We start from the raw sequence: 732 nt of genomic DNA, 5'->3' as shown, positions 1-732 counted from the left end.
CGCCGCTCAAACATCCTCACGGGGCTGCAGGACCCTGCCGTGGACAACAGGCCAAAGCTGGATCTCGGCTCTTCCGGCAAGAGCCAGCAGCACCAGTATGAACTCAACAGCAAGAAGCACCACCAGTACCAGCCCAACGGCAAGGAGAGCGGCATGAAGCACCAGTCCCACAGCAAAGGGAAGTATTACTACCAGCTGAACAGCAAGAAGCACCACCACTACCAGCCGGACCCCAAGATGTATGAGCCCCATTACCAGCCCAGCAGCAAGGAGCCGCAGAGCCAGGCCTGTTTGGACAGTAACAAGAGCCCCCTGGTCGCCCACCCAGACAAGTGGGCTCATGGCCCAGCCAAAAACCTGCTGGGCCCCGTCAAGAACCTCGCTGCAGAGAGCAAGAACGGGGCCGAGAAGAACCTGTCCAGTGGTACCGGGCCTCCCCCCAGGGACAGGGTGACCAGCAATGGCCTTGGGGGCAAGATGAAGATCGTCAAGAACAAAAACAAGAACGGGCGCATTGTGATCGTCATGAGCAAGTACATGGAGAACGGGATGCAGGCGGTGAAGATCAAGTCCGGGGAGCCTCCCCGGAAGCGGGCTGCAGAGGAGAGGACTCCTAAGAAGGGTGGGGAGGAGAAGCTGGAGGCTTGGAGGAAGCCAGGGGAGGAGGGGGTGGTTGGCAGCAACGCCCTGAGCAAAGCGGAGGGCGATGGCCGGCAGCCCCCCACGGAGCTC

The 732-nt window shown here is 60.9% G+C and overlaps 1 protein-coding gene across 1 annotated transcript; it reads left to right on the top strand.

The window, feature by feature from the left end:
* Window positions 1–6: 6 nt before the first annotated feature.
* On the top strand, window positions 7–716 carry CBX4 (chromobox homolog 4; the record flags this gene model as incomplete). The annotated part of the gene is made up of 1 exon (XM_010294834.1): window positions 7–716. A coding segment is annotated over one exon (710 nt), but the record flags the coding sequence as incomplete, so codon positions are not given.
* Between the last annotated feature and the right edge of the window lie 16 nt (window positions 717–732).

The sequence above is a fragment of the Phaethon lepturus genome, unplaced genomic scaffold (assembly GCF_000687285.1).
Source record: "Phaethon lepturus isolate BGI_N335 unplaced genomic scaffold, ASM68728v1 Scaffold51760, whole genome shotgun sequence".
Classification (NCBI taxonomy): domain Eukaryota; kingdom Metazoa; phylum Chordata; class Aves; order Phaethontiformes; family Phaethontidae; genus Phaethon; species Phaethon lepturus.
Note: the sequence above shows the minus strand (reverse complement) of the source record. Positions and strands in the feature narration are given on the sequence as shown.